The sequence below is a fragment of the Mya arenaria genome, chromosome 4 (assembly GCF_026914265.1).
Source record: "Mya arenaria isolate MELC-2E11 chromosome 4, ASM2691426v1".
NCBI lineage: Eukaryota > Metazoa > Mollusca > Bivalvia > Myida > Myidae > Mya > Mya arenaria.
This window is the reverse complement of record NC_069125.1, coordinates 3713617-3733467: the sequence shown is the minus strand read 5'-3', so window position 1 is coordinate 3733467 and position 19851 is coordinate 3713617. Positions and strand designations below refer to the sequence as shown.

Below are 19851 nucleotides of genomic sequence, written 5' to 3'. Positions count from 1 at the left end.
TGGTTACACTGTCACCTATAGCAATGGTTACACTGTCACCTATAGTAATGGCTACACTGTCACCTATAGTAATGGCTACACTGTCACCTATAGCAATGGCTACACTGTCAACAATAGCAATGGCTACACTGTCACCTATAGCAATGGCTACACTGTCACATATAGCAATGGCTACACTGTCACATATAGCAATGGCTACACTGTCACATATAGCAATGGCTACACTGTCACCTATAGCAATGGCTACACTGTCACCTATAGCAATGGCTACACTGTCACATATAGCAATGGTTACACTGTCACCCATAGCAATGGTTACACTGTCACATATAGCAATGGTTACACTGTCACCCATAGCAATGGCTACACTGTCACCCATAGCAATGGCTACACTGTCACCTATAGTAATGGCTACACTGTCAACTATAGCAATGGCTACACTGTCACCTATAGCAATGGCTACACTGTCACATATAGCAATGGCTACACTGTCACATATAGCAATGGCTACACTGTCACCTATAGTAATGGCTACACTGTCACATATAGCAATGGCTACACTGTCAACAATAGCAATGGTTACACTGTCACCTATAGCAATGGTTACACTGTCACATATAGCAATGGCTACACTGTCACATATAGCAATGGCTACACTGTCACCTATAGCAATGGTTACACTGTCACCTATAGCAATGGCTACACTGTCACATATAGCAATGGCTACACTGTCACCTATAGTAATGGCTACACTGTCACCTATAGCAATGGTTACACTGTCACCTATATCAATGGCTACACTGTCACATATAGCAATGGCTACACTGTCACCTATAGCAATGGCTACACTGTCACCTATATCAATGGCTACACTGTCACCTATATCAATGGCTACACTGTCACCTATAGCAATGGCTACACTGTCACCTATAGCAATGGTTACACTGTCACCTATAGCAATGGCTACACTGTCACATATAGCAATGGCTACACTGTCACATATAGCAATGGCTACACTGTCACCTATAGCAATGGTTACACTGTCACCTATATCAATGGCTACACTGTCACCACTATCAATGGCTACACTGTCACCTATATCAATGGCTACACTGTCACCTATAGTAATGGCTACACTGTCACATATAGCAATGGCTACACTGTCACCTATAGCAATGGTTACACTGTCACCTATAGCAATGGTGACACTGTCACCACTATCAATGGCTACACTGTCACCTATATCAATGGCTACACTGTCACCTATAGTAATGGCTACACTGTCACATATAGCAATGGCTACACTGTCACCTATAGCAATGGTTACACTGTCAACAATAGCAATGGCTACACTGTCACCTATATCAATGGCTACACTGTCACCTATAGCAATGGCTACACTGTCACCTATATCAATGGCTACACTGTCACCTATATCAATGGCTACACTGTCACCTATAGCAATGGCTACACTGTCACCTATAGCAATGGCTACACTGTCACATATAGCAATGGTTACACTGTCACCTATAGCAATGGCTACACTGTCACCTATAGTAATGGCTACACTGTCACCTATAGCAATGGTTACACTGTCACATATAGCAATGGCTACACTGTCACCTATAGCAATGGTTACACTGTCACCTATAGTAATGGCTACACTGTCACATATAGCAATGGCTACACTGTCACATATAGCAATGGCTACACTGTCAACTATAGCAATGGCTACACTGTCACCCATAGCAATGGCTACACTGTCACATATAGCAATGGCTACACTGTCACATTTAGCAATGGCTACACTGTCACATATAGCAATGGCTACACTGTCACCTATAGCAATGGTTACACTGTCAACTATAGCAATGGCTACACTGTCACCCATAGCAATGGCTACACTGTCACCCATAGCAATGGTTACACTGTCACCCATAGCAATGGCTACACTGTCACCCATAGCAATGGCTACACTGTTACCTATAGCAATGGCTACACTGTCACCTATAGCAATGGTTACACTGTCAACTATAGCAATGGCTACACTGTCACCCATAGCAATGGTTACACTGTCAACTATAGCAATGGCTACACTGTCACCTATAGCAATGGCTACACTGTCAACTATAGCAATGGCTACACTGTCACATATAGCAATGGCTACACTGTCACCTATAGCAATGGTTACACTGTCAACTATAGCAATGGCTACACTGTCACCCATAGCAATGGTTACACTGTCAACTATAGCAATGGCTACACTGTCACCTATAGCAATGGCTACACTGTCACATATAGCAATGGTTACACTGTCACCCATAGCAATGGCTACACTGTCACCCATAGCAATGGCTACACTGTCACCTATAGCAATGGTTACACTGTCAACTATAGCAATGGCTACACTGTTACCTATAGCAATGGCTACACTGTCACCCATAGCAATGGTTACACTGTCAACTATAGCAATGGCTACACTGTCACCCATAGCAATGGCTACACTGTTACCTATAGCAATGGCTACACTGTCACCTATAGCAATGGCTACACTGTCACATATAGCAATGGCTACACTGTCACATATAGCAATGGTTACACTGTCAACTATAGCAATGGCTACACTGTCACCCATAGCAATGGCTACACTGTCACATATAGCAATGGCTACACTGTCACATATAGCAATGGCTACACTGTCACCTATAGTAATGGCTACACTGTCACCTATAGCAATGGTTACACTGTCAACAATAGCAATGGCTACACTGTCACCCATAGCAATGGCTACACTGTCACCCATAGCAATGGTTACACTGTCAACAATAGCAATGGCTACACTGTCAACTATAGCAATGGCTACACTGTCACCTATAGTAATGGCTACACTGTCACCTATAGCAATGGCTACACTGTCACATATAGCAATGGTTACACTGTCAACAATAGCAATGGCTACACTGTCACCTATAGTAATGGCTACACTGTCAACTATAGCAATGGCTACACTGTCACCTACAGTAATGGCTACACTGTCAACAATAGCAATGGCTACACTGTCAACTATAGCAATGGTTACACTGTCAACTATAGCAATGGCTACACTGTCACCTATAGTAATGGCTACACTGTCACATATAGCAATGGCTACACTGTCACATATAGCAATGGCTACACTGTCACCTATAGCAATGGCTACACTGTCACCTATAGTAATGGCTACACTGTCACCTATAGCAATGGCTACACTGTCACCTATAGTAATGGCTACACTGTCACATATAGCAATGGCTACACTGTCACATATAGCAATGGCTACACTGTCACATATAGCAATGGCTACACTGTCACCTATAGTAATGGCTACACTGTCACCTATAGCAATGGTTACAATATCACCTATAGTAATGGCTACACTGTCACCTATAGCAATGGCTACACTGTCACCTATAGCAATGGCTACACTGTCACCAGTAGCAATGGTTACACTGTCACCTATAGCAATGGCTACACTGTCAACTATAGCAATGGCTACACTGTCACCTATAGCAATGGCTACACTGTCACCTATAGCAATGGCTACACTGTCACCTATAGTAATGGCTACACTGTCACCTATAGTAATGGCTACACTGTCACCTATATCAATGGCTACACTGTCACCTATATCAATGGCTACACTGTTACATATAGCAATGGCTACACTGTCACCTATATCAATGGCTACACTGTCACCTATATCAATGGCTACACTGTCACCTATATCAATGGCTACACTGTCACCTATATCAATGGCTACACTGTCACCTATATCAATGGCTAAACTGTCACCTATATCAATGGCTACACTGTCACCTATATCAATGGCTACACTGTTACATATAGCAATGGCTACACTGTCACCTATATCAATGGCTACACTGTCACCTATATCAATGGCTACACTGTTACATATAGCAATGGCTACACTGTTACCTATAGCAATGGCTACACTGTCACCTATATCAATGGCTACACTGTCACCTATATCAATGGCTACACTGTCACCTATATCAATGGCTACACTGTCACCTATATCAATGGCTACACTGTTACATATAGCAATGGCTACACTGTCACCTATATCAATGGCTACACTGTCACCTATATCAATGGCTACACTGTCACCTATATCAATGGCTACACTGTTACATATAGCAATGGCTACACTGTCACCTATATCAATGGCTACACTGTCACCTATATCAATGGCTACACTGTCACCTATATCAATGGCTACACTGTCAACACTAGCAATGGCTACACTGTCACCTATATCAATGGCTAAACTGTCACCTATATCAATGGCTACACTGTTACATATAGCAATGGCTACACTGTCAACACTAGCAATGGCTACACTGTCACCTATATCGATGGCTACACTGTCACCTATATCAATGGCTACACTGTTACATATAGCAATGGCTACACTGTTACCTATATCAATGGCTACACTGTCACCTATAGTAATGGCTACACTGTCACCAGTAGCAATGGTTACACTGTCACCTATAGCAATGGCTACACTGTCAACTATAGCAATGGCTACACTGTTACATATAGCAATGGCTACACTGTCAACACTAGCAATGGCTACACTGTCACCTATATCGATGGCTACACTGTCACCTATATCAATGGCTACACTGTTACATATAGCAATGGCTACACTGTTACCTATATCAATGGCTACACTGTCACCTATAGCAATGGCTACACTGTCACCAGTAGCAATGGTTACACTGTCACCTATAGCAATGGCTACACTGTCAACTATAGCAATGGCTACACTGTCACATATAGCAATGGCTACACTGTCACCTATATCAATGGCTACACTGTCACCTATAGTAATGGCTACACTGTCACCTATAGCAATGGCTACACTGTCACCTATAGCAATGGCTACACTGTCACATATAGCAATGGCTACACTGTCACATATAGCAATGGCTACACTGTCACCTATAGTAATGGCTACACTGTCACCTATAGCAATGGTTACACTGTCAACAATAGCAATGGCTACACTGTCACCCATAGCAATGGCTACACTGTCACCCATAGCAATGGTTACACTGTCAACAATAGCAATGGCTACACTGTCACATATAGCAATGGTTACACTGTCAACTATAGCAATGGTTACACTGTCAACAATAGCAATGGCTACACTGTCACCTATAGCAATGGCTACACTGTCACCTATAGCAATGGTTACACTGTCAACAATAGCAATGGCTACACTGTCACCTATAGTAATGGCTACACTGTCACATATAGCAATGGTTACACTGTCAACTATAGCAATGGTTACACTGTCAACAATAGCAATGGCTACACTGTCACCTATAGTAATGGCTACACTGTCACCTATAGCAATGGTTACACTGTCAACAATAGCAATGGCTACACTGTCAACTATAGCAATGGTTACACTGTCAACAATAGCAATGGCTACACTGTCACCTATAGCAATGGCTACACTGTCACCTATAGCAATGGCTACACTGTCACCTATAGCAATGGCTACACTGTCACCTATAGCAATGGCTACACTGTCACATATAGCAATGGTTACACTGTCACCTATGGCAATGGTTACACTGTTACCTATAGCAATGGCTACACTGTCACCTATAGCAATGGCTACACTGTCACCTATAGCAATGGCTACACTGTCACCTATAGCAATGACTACACTGTCACCTATAGCAATGGCTACACTGTTACCTATAGCAATGACTACACTGTCACCTATAGCAATGGCTACACTGTTACCTATAGCAATGACTACACTGTCACCTATAGCAATGGCTACACTGTTACCTATAGCAATGACTACACTGTCACCTATAGCAATGGCTACACTGTTACCTATAGCAATGGCTACACTGTCACCTATAGCAATGGCTACACTGTTACCTATAGCAATGACTACACTGTCACCTATAGTAATGGCTACACTGTCACCTATAGTAATGGCTACACTGTCACCTATAGCAATGGCTACACTGTCACCTATAGTAATGGCTACACTGTCACCTATAGCAATGGCTACACTGTCAACAATAGCAATGGCTACACTGTCACATATAGCAATGGCTACACTGTCACCTATAGCAATGGTTACACTGTCACATATAGCAATGGTTACACTGTCACATATAGCAATGGCTACACTGTCACCTATAGCAATGGCTACACTGTCACATATAGCAATGGTTACACTGTCACATATAGCAATGGTTACACTGTCACATATAGCAATGGCTACACTGTCACCTATAGCAATGGCTACACTGTCACATATAGCAATGGTTACACTGTCACATATAGCAATGGTTACACTGTCACATATAGTAATGGCTACACTGTCACCTATAGCAATGGCTACACTGTCACATATAGCAATGGTTACACTGTCAACTATAGCAATGGCTACACTGTCACCTATAGCAATGGTTACACTGTCACCTATAGCAATGGCTACACTGTCACATATAGCAATGGCTACACTGTCACCTATAGCAATGGTTACACTGTCACATATAGCAATGGTTACACTGTCACCTATAGCAATGGCTACACTGTCACCTATATCAATGGCTACACTGTCACCTATAGCAATGGCTACACTGTCACCTATAGCAATGGCTACACTGTCACCTATAGCAATGGCTACACTGTCACCTATAGCAATGGCTACACTGTCAACAATAGCAATGGCTACACTGTCACCTATAGCAATGGCTACACTGTCAACTATAGCAATGGCTACACTGTCACCTATATCAATGGCTACACTGTCACCTATAGCAATGGCTACACTGTCACCTATAGCAATGGTTACACTGTCACCTATAGCAATGGCTACACTGTCACCTATATCAATGGCTACACTGTCACCTATAGCAATGGCTACACTGTCACCTATAGCAATGGCTACACTGTCACCTATAGCAATGGCTACACTGTCACCTATAGCAATGGCTACACTGTCAACAATAGCAATGGCTACACTGTCACCTATAGCAATGGCTACACTGTCACATATAGCAATGGCTACACTGTCACCTATAGCAATGGTTACACTGTCACCTATATCAATGGCTACACAGTCACCTATAGCAATGGCTACACTGTCACATATAGCAATGGCTACACAGTCACCTATAGCAATGGCTACACTGTCACCTATAGCAATGGCTACACTGTCACCTATAGCAATGGCTACACTGTCACCTATAGCAATGGCTACACTGTCACCTATAGCAATGGCTACACTGTCACCTATAGCAATGGCTACACTGTCACCTATAGCAATGGCTACACTGTCACCTATATCAATGGCTACACTGTCACCTATATCAATGGTTACACTGTCACACATAGCAATGGCTACACTGTCACCTATATCAATGGCTACACTGTCACCTATAGCAATGGCTACACTGTCACCTATAGCAATGGCTACACTGTCACCTATAGCAATGGTTACACTGTCACCTATAGCAATGGTTACACTGTCACATATAGCAATGGCTACACTGTCACCTATAGCAATGGTTACACTGTCACATATAGCAATGGTTACACTGTCAACAATAGCAATGGCTACACTGTCACCTATAGTAATGGTTACACTGTCACATATAGCAATGGTTACACTGTCACATATAGCAATGGCTACACTGTCACCTATAGCAATGGTTACACTGTCACATATAGCAATGGTTACACTGTCAACAATAGCAATGGCTACACTGTCACCTATAGTAATGGTTACACTGTCACCTATAGCAATGGCTACACTGTCACCTATAGCAATGGCTACACTGTCACCTATAGCAATGGCTACACTGTCACCTATAGCAATGGTTACACTGTCACCTATAGCAATGGCTACACTGTCAACTATAGCAATGGCTACACTGTCACCTATAGCAATGGTTACACTGTCACCTATAGCAATGGCTACACTGTCACCTATAGCAATGGCTACACTGTCACCCATAGCAATGGTTACACTGTCAACAATAGCAATGGCTACACTGTCACCTATAGTAATGGCTACACTGTCACCTATAGCAATGGTTACACTGTCAACAATAGCAATGGCTACACTGTCACCTATAGCAATGGCTACACTGTCACCTATAGCAATGGTTACACTGTCAACTATAGCAATGGTTACACTGTCAACAATAGCAATGGCTACACTGTCACCTATAGTAATGGCTACACTGTCAACAATAGCAATGGCTACACTGTCACCTATAGCAATGGTTACACTGTCAACAATAGCAATGGCTACACTGTCACCTATAGTAATGGCTACACTGTCACCTATAGCAATGGTTACACTGTCAACAATAGCAATGGCTACACTGTCAACAATAGCAATGGCTACACTGTCAACTATAGCAATGGTTACACTGTCAACAATAGCAATGGCTACACTGTCACCCATAGCAATGGCTACACTGTCACCTATAGCAATGGCTACACTGTCACCTATAGCAATGGTTACACTGTCAACAATAGCAATGGCTACACTGTCAACTATAGCAATGGTTACACTGTCAACAATAGCAATGGCTACACTGTCAACTATAGCAATGGTTACACTGTCAACAATAGCAATGGCTACACTGTCACCTATAGTAATGGCTACACTGTCACCTATAGCAATGGTTACACTGTCAACTATAGCAATGGTTACACTGTCAACTATAGCAATGGTTACACTGTCAACAATAGCAATGGCTACACTGTCACCTATAGTAATGGCTACACTGTCACCTATAGTAATGGTTACACTGTCACCTATAGCAATGGCTACACTGTCAACAATAGCAATGGCTACACTGTCACCTATAGCAATGGCTACAGTGTCATTTATATCAATAGCTACACTGTCCCTTATACCAGTGGCTACACTGTCAATTATAGCAATGGCTTCACTGTCACCTATGGCGATTGCTAAACTGTCACCTACAGCAATAACTACGTTTTCTCCTTAGACAATGACTAAACTTTCTCTCATAGAAAAAGCTACAATGTCACTTACAGTAATGACTACACTGTCGTTATATCAATGGCTACATTTTCGCCTATAACAATGATTTTGCTGTCATCTTAGGCAATGGTTACACGGTCACCTTAAGCAATGGCAACACCATTATCCCTAAACACGAATTATAGCAGTATTCTGTGTCCCTAGAATATATTTACAGACTATTATGTTTAAGCATTTCGAATAATATTAAGCTATGTTACTTTTCAGGTACTATTTCTTATATGTGTCCTCCAATCTTCGATTCGAAAGAAGTTTTTTAATCAATCTTTGTTCATTTAAAGCTTTTAATGTGGTATATGTACATCATGACAGGATAACCGCGTGCTTACGAAACATTTAAAACATTAATATGGCCGTCAATATCAATGCTCCAAAGTCAATGCAGTTATTAGCTCCATCAGACTTACTTCCTTTGCAGTATGTAGCTGTAGATGCATGATCCTTAGTGTAGCCAGATTTGCATGCACAGGAACTAGACGTACACTGAGCGTTTTCAACACAATGGTCGTCCGTGGTACATCCAGCTTCGGTGGCCTCTAAATTTACAAGGCATTGCCTTTTTAATACAGTAAATGTATGTTGAACTTAAATTACCTATGGTTGAAACATGCATGTGTTCATAGAAGTGTATTGGAATTGAATAACAACTGGCCTTTCAAATGTAGAAACCTTAACATAAATAAATTTCCAACATATATATATCAAATATGTGAAGTGGATTTGTTGGGTCGAAGTATAGGTGCTGTACCATTATTCTACTATAAGGTTAATGTTACTTTTTATTTTGTTCCTGTTATGCTATTTGAATAAGGTGAGTACAATACTTTAATAAGGATCGATTGTCGATGGGAAATATACACTGCTATAAACATGTTTTGTCTTTGTATTTTTCAAAGTAGAACTGCCAATAATATTGTAATACATACTGATCAAGCATTTGTTTGGCGTCACAGTGGTATCGCAAAATCCGGCTGAACAATCTGCATCAGCAGCACAGGTTTCCCCGAGACCTTAAACATCGTCAGTAATATCATGCATTTTCTTTAAAAATAAAACATGAACATCAAACTCATGATATAATAATTTCAGTGTTAAAATATTTACATTTGCCTAAATTATGTTCTGCATATACGTGTTGATATCATAACGCGTGATATGCTTACCCACTTTGCAAGTCGTAGCACATGTTGCAGGTGATACACATTCAGCGTTACTACCACAATTCTGACCGAGATCTGGAATATAGTTAGTATGTATGAATAAGTAAAGCAGTGATGTTTAATATGCTAATTATGATGTTTTTCTTTATTTTCAACTATTATAAATATGCAGTTTGTCCTTTGTTAATTTATAAGTAATTTATTACCCTTCTTGCACACTAGCGATGTATCACACACATGGTTTGCGATGCAGTCAGTGTCCGCAGCACAGGCGACGTCAATATCTGGCAAAAAAGTAAACATAAATAATTTGATTGTAACAGTGACATTTGTTTTACTTGAATCATGGTTATTGAGACTAGCCTTTTATGCTCATATATTAACCGATGATATGTTGAAATGGGATATGTTCTTTAAAATATATTATAGATTTATATTCTTTGGCTTTATCTGGCTTCATATATCCATCAAATGGTATTGCGTGATGAAAGAGATAAACTTCAGGGAGGTAACAGTTTAATCTTTCATAAAGTATGAGTACAATACTTTACTATATTACAAGTGACTTTGATTACATAGTTAGCATGACTTATGTGGTAAATCGGATATTTACAAATTAAAATCGTATCAGATCCTGAGTATACTAGTTTAAAAACGTGCATGTGTGCACCAATGAAAACCCAATATATGTGCCTTATAATGAATTAATAGTAATGTTAAAATACATGTAAGAGATACTGATTAAATTGCTCACTTGAACCACAAAGAGTTGAAGCTGCCGTGTAGGAAGCTTCACATGCACACTGCACAGCAGTAGTTGAGTATGAAGGACATGCAGCGCCGGTGACACAGCTCGCAGAATTGTCTAAAGTGCCGTCGTTACAATCTTCCCCATGTCCTGGAATAGTTTTATATATCGCAAGTGCCGTTCATTTCATATCTAAAAAGAGAAACTCTATCATTCATAATCATATAATTTAGGATTGAGCCTAATAAAACTAATTACTAAATGCTTATTGAGAATAGAACTAAATATAAGTGATGTGTTATAGTGTATTGAATGGCATCTGCAATTCACGGTATAAAAACAACGTATGTAATGTAAAACAGGTTACCGATTTTGCACTTCGCTGGGGAAATTTTAGTATCACATACGCCAGTGGAACAGTGTGTTGCGCTCACGCAAGTTGTTCCAGTGTCTGAAAATGAGTCGCCAAGGATACGATGCTAGAAGTAATCTAAGCTTTAAAGTGATATGTATATGCTTTAATTGATGTATCCATCTAGATTTGAAGTAATATTTAATTAACTGATATAGGTCACAATTTAAAAGTTCTATTGCAACAAAATTTTATTTCAACTCTACAATTATTTAAGTCATTATTGCAACAGCTATTTGACTAAACACTTTATTTATTTGTATAATGGGCTATAAGAAAACTAAAAGTATAGACAGTAATAGAAATAAGAATAGGATAAGCCGAATTTAATGAGCTTACCCGCCTCACAAAGTTTCGTAGTTGCATCTACAGTGTAGCCGGAGCTGCATGCACATAATGTGTTGGCCGTTCCTGTACACGCGGCGTTAGAGACACAGTAGGCAGAATTGTCAGTAGTGCCATCATTGCATGTGTCGCCCTCCTCTAAAATTAAATTATTCGGCCTACAAATAAACGCTTTTTCTGATTTTTCCTTGACGATTATGTTTTAATGTGGTACGTGGTGAACCCATGTTATATTGGTAGCATTTCAAAGCTTGCTGATTACAAAGATGAAACAATAAATGACCAATGCTTCATTAAACAAACAGTTATAGAATTTCTTCTTTTTTCATTTCAGTGATACTGATATCGGACGTAAATGACCTATTTATTTATGGACACAAATATTTTTTTTAATTATTTCCTATTTTCTTTTTCTGCAAATAAGTCTCTTATTATATGGAGCAAAAACGTAAAATATTTACATCATAGGAAATGATCAGATGTTTTTTGTCATTGCAATTTTAATATAAATACAAGTTGATTCTCTTCAATGGTCCATAAACATAAGTTTTGTAGATATATATAGATATTTTATATTTCATGCTAATACTACCAGGGCGCTTACTTATAGCACAAACTTGGGGATTACTAAAGAGGTCGCATTTCCCATTGGTTATACAGTCCGGGTCACTTGTGCAAGCCGTACCGTAGTCTGAAATAAAGGGTTTGATTATATTTTATAACACGTACACATTAAGTCGTCGAATCAGCTTCTCTGTTAATGATGATCGTTGAAAATTAAGAGTTCTATTTACAGTACAAGTAGTTGATGTAAGGTCAATTCGATTATATTTATGTGATTGAGGACTCCAGTATATACAATCTAGGTCTAAATAACATATGAGCAGACACGTGCACGCGGACATCTTTTTGTACCTTACTTCATCATGGTATGTCTACATCGTATTTAAGAGGGACATTTATGAAAGCCCAAAAAGAGTGATTTAAGACAATATCAGTTACACGTATATATTTTATTTACAACGACTTGAATCCCAGCCCTTCAGCAACTTTTACAACTACTTGTTTCTACACTTACACGTGCATGTATACATAGTGATAACATATTACCTAATGATAGGCTCTTCTATTGAACAAAAATGATGATTACATGCAGCGTTATCTTGCACAAAGCTGCGTTACTTACTAGCTTTACACTCTGTGCTTTCTTTGGTGTAACCATCGGCACAAACACACGTAGTAGAACATTTTGAATTTGCCACAGTGCAATCGCAGTCGAAGGTGCACGTGGCGTCTAGGGCAACTGCATTATAAAGAAAATGGCCACGCATTATTGGATGTTTAATGCTGCAATTTCGATGCAGGATGACATCAGAGGACGAAAGTGAAAGTTTGCAATTACATATAGTCAAAGCTTCAAACGAAAGGTCAGGCCGCAGGAAGTAGGATGGGGTAGGTCTGAATTGTTTTGAATGTCAAATAGTTGTTAATTATATTTCCTATCAAAAGACCGAATGACGACAATGATTTATGATTTATCGAATTGATAGGAAAAAATATTACCTGCTATGGTTAGTTGCACGTTTGCAACAATCACCAAAACAGCAAACAGAAAGCTCGTTTTCAAAATCGCGTTCTGAAATAAAAGCAGTGCGTATAATGGATGAAACTTGCCTGTAAAAAGCATTTTAATATAACTTCAATATACACTTTACCAAGCTCGATAATAAAACGCCTAGATATGATACCTTTATGTCCTCAACCCATTATATAATAAGATATGACAGACTATCGATGCTTATACACGTCAAGTCTGTATAAATATAAAGTATTGTCTTTCATTACATAAACTTTAAAGGTCATAAGACCAAGATAATTTATCATATGAATAACCCCAGTGTCGTTCAAAAAGCGTTCAATAAACTATAAGAAATTTTCTTATTTTGAATTACCGAAATTTGCGCTTAATTGCTATCATCGTTTGATTCATCGCATCGATCTTGATAAAGTCGACCACGATTGCCTTAATTGTTTACTTCTGATCACAGTGAAGTGACTTATTGTGTGGCAAAACACTTTGTTAACGGTGTTATTTTGCGACATGACCGGACTATGAATTGGGGTTTGTGAAAAGGAAAGCATTAACATTCTTAGGTTTTGGGCACAGTTTACAGACAATGTGTAGCCCGGTTACAGCTACTCATTTTACGTGGGCAAGCCTATAATTAGCACTAGTACACTGGATCCCCGTTTAACTAACCACCGGAAAGACGGATAGTATGTAAAGTAATAAACCATACAAGATTTTCGCTAGCCTGCGGACTCAGAACTAGATTTTGAAAGAGTTTCGTTTGGATCATTTTTATGTTTCTACATTTAAACAAAATTCTTGTAAAAGAGGTAAACCATCATCAGAAGTTCAAATAAGACATATTTGGTCATACTTCTATATTGTTAAAATTTGCTAAAATGCTTCACTTTGCCGATAAGAAGGACATATGGTTATTGAGAATATGGCATATGCTGTATAGTGATTGTTTGAATGGGAAAAGAAATTAAATAAACAAACAACTGCATGACATAAAACGTCACAAATATCAAATCGGAATTCAAGCCCTTAAACATTTCGCTTTTTAGCAAATTCTAAGATTGAATGCGCATGAATCAATGAATTGTTACATATCGATAAAAAAACAGAATCATCGACAGTTGTGGAATCCCATACATAATTTAACGACCGTATATAGGAAAACGGCTTTATTTACAAGAGCAATGTATATTCTCTGCTATCAATCTTAATGCTTCCCCGATCTCCGTTGACTTGTAATGGGTTGCAAATGTATACATTCAGAAAACATCTATTTGTTTTTAATATGAATTATGTTGCACGAGAGTGTGGTTTTGTGTTGTGTGGGAAACCTGAGTTCCCTGAGAAACCCACTTGTCCGGCTTGGTGACCACTAACCAAACTCACATGCCACCAGGCCGGGAATTGAACCCAGGTCGCCAACCACAGCGCTAACCTTAATATCATTTATATAGCAAGCTTTTAGTCCAAAGTCTTCTGTATTTCGCTAACCGCTTGACTGTTTCTAGTGCTATCTGCATCTAGTCGTTGGCTATTTGAATGTTAATGTATACGATTGTCTGTTTTGGGTGATTTATAGTGCATATATATGTTTGTCAAGTTCATATTTCTCCGATGATGCGTACGAGCTTAAATTTGTTCTTATCTTGATAACTATTGGAAGCAACGGACCTCTTCTGTTTCGCTGAGCGTTTTTACCCGTGATTTTTATGAGGTTCATTTTGGTTGTCTTTAGATGATTGCTCCATGTTTGTTTAAGGCTGATGGGTTCTCATAGAAGTTCTCAATGCCTGTTTATAAAAACACCACAGTATGATTGCGTACATTGCTGTCATTCTCACCAATTATTTTAATTCAAATTATTACGATGAATCCTTTTTACCACATAATTTTAATCGACGTAGGCGTAGACGGATTTAAATCTGAGCAGTATAGTCAGCCATTGTACTCATAGTCCACGATCTAGAGCGCGAGTTTTGTGCGGTATTGACTTATAATATGTACGTAAACGAAAGTATTAACACGCTTTATAGATTTTCTTAGTAAGATTTAACGTATTTTATTCGCTATCTTATTGTACAAATACTTGTATTCTTGTACAAATGTAAAACAAATCCATTTCTTAGCTTTAAATCCTTTAAGTACAGAATGAAAGGAAAAACGCAACTTAAAAATGCGATTGTCTCAACCCCCATGCCGAACGTAATTAGAACACAGACAGGAGCACGGTCACTAGAGTTTGAGGAGACAAAAACGCTTATCAACATCATAATTAAGGGAATTTACTGTTCGAAATATGCATTGGTGTTAAATGGCATAATGCAGATGATTGCCACGTTGTTTGTATGAATTAGGCTCTTCACAAAAACTTCAACTCATTCTTAATTTTATTCAAGAAATGGCTCCTGCAACAAACTTTAACATTTGTGGTCTTTTGGAATTTTTTTTACATTTCCTAACAAGTAAAAATTATTATTCTTTAATATAAGGCAAAAACAGGTATGCATGCGGTATTACATAAGTTTGAATTATTAACCTCAATCTGCTGATAATAAGAAAAAATGATAAACAATAAAACAGTTTTTTTTAGAGATTTAATCATGCAGAATGTGTCAGTAGACTGTTCTAATGGTCAATTCATTTCATTATAGAGTTTATATAAGTCTAATTTTCTACGTTATAGCTTGTTTCTATATTAACTGTAAAATAAACGTACGTAAGATTACATATTTACCCAAAGTGAATTTCAGACGATGTGTAGATTTGCAGCGCATGGTAATGAAATATTGAATGTTCATAATAAATACAGATTTAAAGCAAAACTCGCTTCAGTACTACAGCACTCTTGTTATTATTACAGAAACGTACATAAAAACTGATACAAATATTACAGAAAAGCTTTCAGTTTTTTTTTTCTCAAACAATAGTTAAGAAAAGAAAAGAAAGCAACTTCATAAACTCGAAACAGTGGGCGAAAACATAAAAATTTATCTGAACGAAAATATTTTGTCGAGTTGTATTGGGACTCTGCACATTTGATATCGTTGGCGAACGTAACATCATATCATGTCTTTCAAGGACTTAACATATATATTTTAAAGTTATACTTCGCAAAATATTATTCGGTAGATTCTTAGAAGTTTGTTGAAAAGGCTGCAGTGATTTGAAATCTATAATTATAAAAGCCTACTGGTTGTATAGACAATTTGTAGCGTTAAAGTTGGGAATATTTATTTTTGGAAATGTTATTTTTACAGACGCGTAATTTTAATGTGACTTAATCTCCTTGGTTAAATGCACTTATCCAATATGACTTATTTTTGCTACCCTTGGTATTATAGTTATGACAACAGCAAGACGTACAATTGTAGGGGGAGTAGATTTCAATATGAAAAAAAGAAATTTATCATTCATAAATGAATGAAAACCAATATAGACTGCGCTTATAGATAACCTAGTAAAATACATAAAATTGTAAGCAAATGCAAAGAAAAAGAATAATCGTAAAAGTACGTTAGAATTGAGGAGTAAACGACGGTACATATATTTTTTAGAGAATTACTTATGAAATTAAGCATCTCTCAGAGTTTGAATAAAGCGGACACAACGATAATAATAAACTGTTTCTTCAAAGTTTGGTAGTAATAATCTTAACGTTTTTAATATAGTAAATTCATTATAATAAACACTTTTATACCCTTATTAGAAATCATTTGTGAAGCTAATAAGTTTTAAGCAATAAAAAAACGTCTTTTCATTTATTTTTTTATTGAAATTCTTGATCTGAATCTTATTAATCTTACGAAAGTTTGATAAGATTGCACAATTGATAAGATTGCACAATTGTGTGTTTCACCTATTTGAAAAAGATATATATTGCGGTTTATTTGCAATTTAATGCAAACTGGTCTACTGTTTTTAAACTAATCTCGCATAATTGTGTCAAGTGCGAAGGCTTTTAAAATGTAATAGATTTTTTGGATTGTTTCTCATTGCAAAACCAGACTTTCTTTTTGTTCAGTAAACCGAGAATTCTTCAAAAGGCATGAAATTGAAATTCTTAAACATGCGCTAATATATTGCCTCAAAATTTGTAATACTTCAAATTACGAGATGCCCATAACAAAGTATAGTACAGTATTTAAAGTTAAAAACGATGCAGTTGATTATTTGTAAACCTAACAAAATTCTGAACAGTTTTCTTTAAAATTAGAGTCGCATATTCTTTTTAATTAAAGCTTGGTATATATTTAGTGAAATTTGCTTAATTACCTTACTAAACAAAAGTGTTTTTTTCCACAAATATTTTGTAAGAGGAATAAACAAGTTGATTTGTTGCCAATTGATAAAACGTTTTGTCCGAATCTAGAGTTCAGACTGTCCGTTTTCAATGGGCCTGATGCTGTATGATGTTAGCAAAATACGTTTAGTTTTGCGACTCTAAACATTATAAACGTATCGACAAAAGTATGAAAGCACACAAAGTTTTAACATTTACTGTTTAACATGGCAAAAATTATTCATAGTTCGATTGCATTTGATTTCGTTTAGGTTTGATATATGGCTTGACATCAAAATCTTTAAAACAATTTATGCGAAACGAAATCTAAGTAAAACAAGTTCCAATGAATAAAATAAATAAATAATGGATACATTCAAGAAAAAAAATATATTGAAAATGCACAAAAACCGTTTTTGTGAGTGCGAATAAAGTTGACCAAAATATGTAAAGAAATAAAAACAACTTTTTAAACCCGAAACGTTTGCATAAATATACCGACGAATTGGCATGAAACACATTCATTTGAGCGAAAACGTGAACTTTCATTTGATCGAAAATATTTTCTTTATTTGAGACTTAGTCTACTTTACGTTTTTGGCAAGCGTAACACTATATAATATTCCTATCAATAATTTTAACAATTTTTACATTTTTAGCATATTGAAAAGTAAATTCCGTTTCTAAATTGTACTAAGTATATTCGTCTTGCCAAATCCCATGTAGTAGATGATGTTGTTGTGCATAATCTAAATTCAGATCAGATGCACTAATCTGTAATATAAGTTAGAGTCCTAAACATTTTGAAATACAAATTATATTTTCACTTTTTTGCCATCTTATTAAACATTTATTGATAAAAAACATTTACAAATTTTCAGGCAACCGAAAATTGATAATATCAAAATCTTGCCAATTAAACGTACGTTGTGCATTATAAGAAAATTTTAACACCAAACAGATATAATTTAATCTCTCTGAATAATAAAATAATTTGAAATGAAGACAATTAAAACGTAAAATGATCCTACCATTTTGCTGTCCTGTTTTGTCCTTCAACAGTCTGAAACTAGAAATTCAATGAAGAATTGACGCCCAGAGCACAAGACGCGCTGTCTTTTATACACAAAACGTTGACATGACGCATTATTCCATCAAGACCATTGGTTCGGCGTTGCGAACACAAATAGTTGAGTAGTAACGATATCACGTGGATATTAAAACGAATTCGAATTGGCCACTTGCACAACGTCTATTTCAGTACATGGTTACGTGAGTTGACATGCAAGTCCCCGTTCCAACCTGAAACATGAACTGTCTAAAGATGACTCAATTTTGGCAATGAAATTTGAGTAGATTTTATGTGCAACCCTTGCACAATCTTACAGATAAATAGCATTATTTTCTAAAGGGTGTATTGGGGTGGAAAGTGATAAGCATGCTGAGACTTGTTACAACTTTTTAATACCGCGAATAATTCATGAAAGGATATAAGATAGATTGCTCAGTGTAAATATTTTAATTTTCAGTTTGCCGCAAATATTTTCCAAAACCCGTAACAAAATAGTCAGTGTTTTCTCAATATGAAATTTATACATTATTCATTAACCTAGTTGTACTTAGCTTTAGTCTACATGATATTTTAATGTATCTTTTTTATCGGTGTATCATAATATGTAGTCTCTTTACGATAAGGGAAGTCCAAGGGTGTCAAGAAATTACAATATTCAATGTTTGTGAAAAATTCGCTGGTGTCATCCTACTTACACGCTGAACAATAATGCCTCATCGAATATTGAATGTTTATTATAAAAGTGGCCTTTTTGACAGTGGCAACGTCAACGAACTCACTTGTTTCATCGTCGTCAATTATACGTATTCCCTGTGATCAAACGTCATTGCAACACCACAAAAGTTTTTTGCATGATCAAAAATATTCAGAACATATTGTATTCATCGATATATGGCTCAAATTGATTAAATACGCATTCACCTTAGAGTGTATGTACATATTACGAATGCCATAAAATTCACACAGAGATATGGGACAGTCATGTTACAGGAATCTATCATTTCCTCAATATATAAATAATATGTCGCACTGTGTTGTGAGCATCCCCGCTATAAAGTATAGACAATATAGAAGACGAGAAGTCGAAATTTACCAAGTTAAACAAATGCGAGCTCACTGAAGT

At 37.2% G+C, this 19851-nt stretch overlaps 1 protein-coding gene across 1 annotated transcript in view; it reads right to left on the bottom strand.

The window, feature by feature from the left end:
* The window catches only part of LOC128231221 (protein draper-like), a 36308-nt gene extending 17601 nt beyond the window's left edge, over nucleotides 1-18707 (bottom strand). Inside the window, exons 1-11 of the mRNA XM_052943757.1 lie at nucleotides 18688-18707; nucleotides 13353-13425; nucleotides 12976-13092; nucleotides 12394-12480; nucleotides 11784-11927; nucleotides 11400-11483; nucleotides 11039-11182; nucleotides 10491-10568; nucleotides 10288-10359; nucleotides 10051-10134; nucleotides 9532-9660 (exon numbers count right to left, since the gene is read on the bottom strand). Coding sequence (XP_052799717.1) covers nucleotides 9532-9660; nucleotides 10051-10134; nucleotides 10288-10359; nucleotides 10491-10568; nucleotides 11039-11182; nucleotides 11400-11483; nucleotides 11784-11927; nucleotides 12394-12480; nucleotides 12976-13092; nucleotides 13353-13425; nucleotides 18688-18690 — 1015 coding nt within the window. The 5' untranslated portion in view covers nucleotides 18691-18707. The remainder of the gene's footprint in view (nucleotides 1-9531; nucleotides 9661-10050; nucleotides 10135-10287; nucleotides 10360-10490; nucleotides 10569-11038; nucleotides 11183-11399; nucleotides 11484-11783; nucleotides 11928-12393; nucleotides 12481-12975; nucleotides 13093-13352; nucleotides 13426-18687) is intronic.
* Between the last annotated feature and the right edge of the window lie 1144 nt (nucleotides 18708-19851).